A 2,509-nucleotide genomic window follows, 5' to 3' on the forward strand; every position below is an offset into this window, starting at 1 on the left:
GTTTTCTTGGGGGTTTGGGGGGAGAGGGTCGGTGCTTCAGCAAACAACACTGCCCGCCTGCCTAGGCAGTTTATTTTAGGATGTGTGGTATTTATTCATTGTTTCATTATTTCTTTGTTAGTAACTCCGCGTAGGGGAAACACTGAACAGGCACTGCAATAGGGTAAACAAAAAGGTGTGTGTGTGTGTGTGGGGGGGGGGGGGTGTTAAAAACAAAACCTTAATTGTTATTATAGCCCCCCCCCCCCCCCCAAAAAAAGGGCAAATAAATAATTTTTCCATTGCTTTATTTCTCAGTGAGGACTTGAAAGGGTTAATTGCAGTAAGAGGCGGTGCAACACTGGACTGTGTCAGCGTCACTTTCCTGAAGTGAAACTCAGTCAGAGCAACATTACAGCACTACTGCAGATGAGAAAAGTCTCCGACTTTCTTTCAAAACTCAACTTAAACTAGAATCATCAGGCCTTTCTTCTTTCTTTCCAAAACTACAGCAGTCACAGGTGAGTACAGCAGATCATATTTAGTTAGTTGTAGTTACAGTTAAACAGATCATAACAGTGTCTGAGTTGTATCCAGATTGGATGTTCCTGTTTCCATTTGACACTGAATCTTGTCACATGGTTTGAGTGAACTCCAATGAAAAAGAATGATGTATTTACAATGTTGACATTTTACACTCTCCTTTCAGGTCTCGGTGTCAGACCTTTCCCAACAGCAGAGACGTCGCCTACACGGGTGAGTACAACAGATCATATTTACTGTTGAGTAGTGACACCAAATTGAGATCCAGATTTCCCCATTTTCATTTTTGGCTAATATTACAATAATCTAACTTTTGACATTTTTGCATTATGAATATTCAAGAATTATGTAGGCGTAGGCTTATTTGCAATGTTGACCTTTCACACTTTCAGGTTAGGTCTCAGTGTCTAGATACAGTATGTCTGCTGCCAGCTGTCTCCTGTCTGAAGAGCAGTTTCTCTGCTCCATCTGTCTGGATGTGTTCACTGATCCAGTCTCCACACCATGTGGACACAACTTCTGCAAAAACTGTATCACTCAGCACTGGGATGTTAATGCCCCATGCAAGTGTCCCATGTGTAATAAGCTTTTCGAGAGAAGACCTGAGCTGCAAGTCAATACTTTCATATCTGAGATGGCTGCTCAGTTCAGAAAGTCAGTGAGTACTAGACCTAAGACAGAGGCTGAAACCCGACAGATGATCCAGGAGAGACAACTGAAGATTCAGGACATCAAACAGTCAGTAGAGCTCAGCAAGGAAGATGCAGACAGAGAGATAGCAGACAGTGTGCGTGTCTTCACTGCTCTGATGCAGTCTGTGGAGAGAGGTCAGGCTGAGCTCATTGAGACGATCGAAGAGAAGCAGAAAACAACAGAGAAACAGGCTGAAGGCTTCATCAAAGAGCTGGAACAGGAAATTTCTGAGCTGATAAAGAGAAACGCTGAGGTGGAGCAGCTCTCACACATTGAAGACCACCTCCACCTCCTCCAAAGCTTCCCCTCGCTGAACACTCCTCCGCACACCAAGGACTGGACAGAGGTCAGGGTCCATCGCTTATCATATGTGGGGACTGTGAGGAGAGCTGTGGCTCAGCTGGAAGAGACTCTCAGGAAAGAGATGGAGAAGCTGCTTGAGGCTGAGCTGAAGAGGGTCCAGCAGTATGAAGTGGATGTGATTTTGGATCCTGAAACAGCACATCCTAAACTCATCCTGTCTGATGATGGGAAACAAGTACATCATGGTGATGTAAAGAAGAATCTCCCAGACAATCCAGAGAGATTTTCTCATTGTTGCTTTCTCTTGGGAAAGCAGAGCTTCTCTTCAGGAAGGTTTTACTACGAGGTTCAGGTTAAAGGGAAGACTTTGTGGGATTTAGGAGTGGCCAGAGGGTCGATCAACAGAAAGGGAGAGATCACACTGAGCACAGAGAATGGCTTCTGGTCTATATGGTTGTGGTATGGAAATGAGTATGAAGCTGCTGCTGACCCTGCTGTCCACCTCTCTCTGAAAAGGAAGCCTCAGAAGGTGGGGGTGTTTGTGGATTATGAGGAGGGTCTGGTCTCCTTTTATGACGTAGATGCTGCAGCTCTTATCTACTCCTTTACTGGCTGCACCTTCACTGAGAAACTCTACCCATACTTCTGTCCCTGTTATAATGATGGCGGTAAAAACTCCGCCCCTCTGATCATCTCTCCTGTCAATCACACATACATTTATTAGACTTCTCAGAGAGGATTCTTCGGCAGCGTATTGATGTCACATTGACACAGAAATATAGGCTCAGTCATTAGAACATGGTATTTTCACATTATGACAGCTTTTTTCATCATTGCGACATACCAACTCATATAAGGAGATTATAACAAGATATCAACTTGATTGTGTCTCGAATCAGGACAAGTTCAGTGACTGATTATTGTTGCTGAGATGTCTCATTCCATGAGTCTGTGTAAACTTGATCAAATATTGTGTTTATTGGTATGTCGT

General features: G+C 43.9%; 1 protein-coding gene across 1 annotated transcript; it reads left to right on the plus strand.

Moving 5' to 3' along the window:
• Nucleotides 1-940: 940 nt before the first annotated feature.
• On the plus strand, nucleotides 941-2,264 carry LOC310795800 (E3 ubiquitin-protein ligase TRIM21-like; the record flags this gene model as incomplete). Its single annotated transcript, XM_083657889.1, has 1 exon — nucleotides 941-2,264. One exon carries the CDS (start codon nucleotides 941-943, stop codon nucleotides 2,240-2,242), a length of 1,302 nt encoding a protein of 433 aa, XP_083514015.1. The 3' UTR covers nucleotides 2,243-2,264.
• Nucleotides 2,265-2,509: the final 245 nt, after the last annotated feature.

The sequence above is a fragment of the Poromitra crassiceps genome (genome assembly GCF_964638095.1).
Source record: "Poromitra crassiceps genome assembly, chromosome: 2".
Lineage (NCBI taxonomy): Eukaryota > Metazoa > Chordata > Actinopteri > Beryciformes > Melamphaidae > Poromitra > Poromitra crassiceps.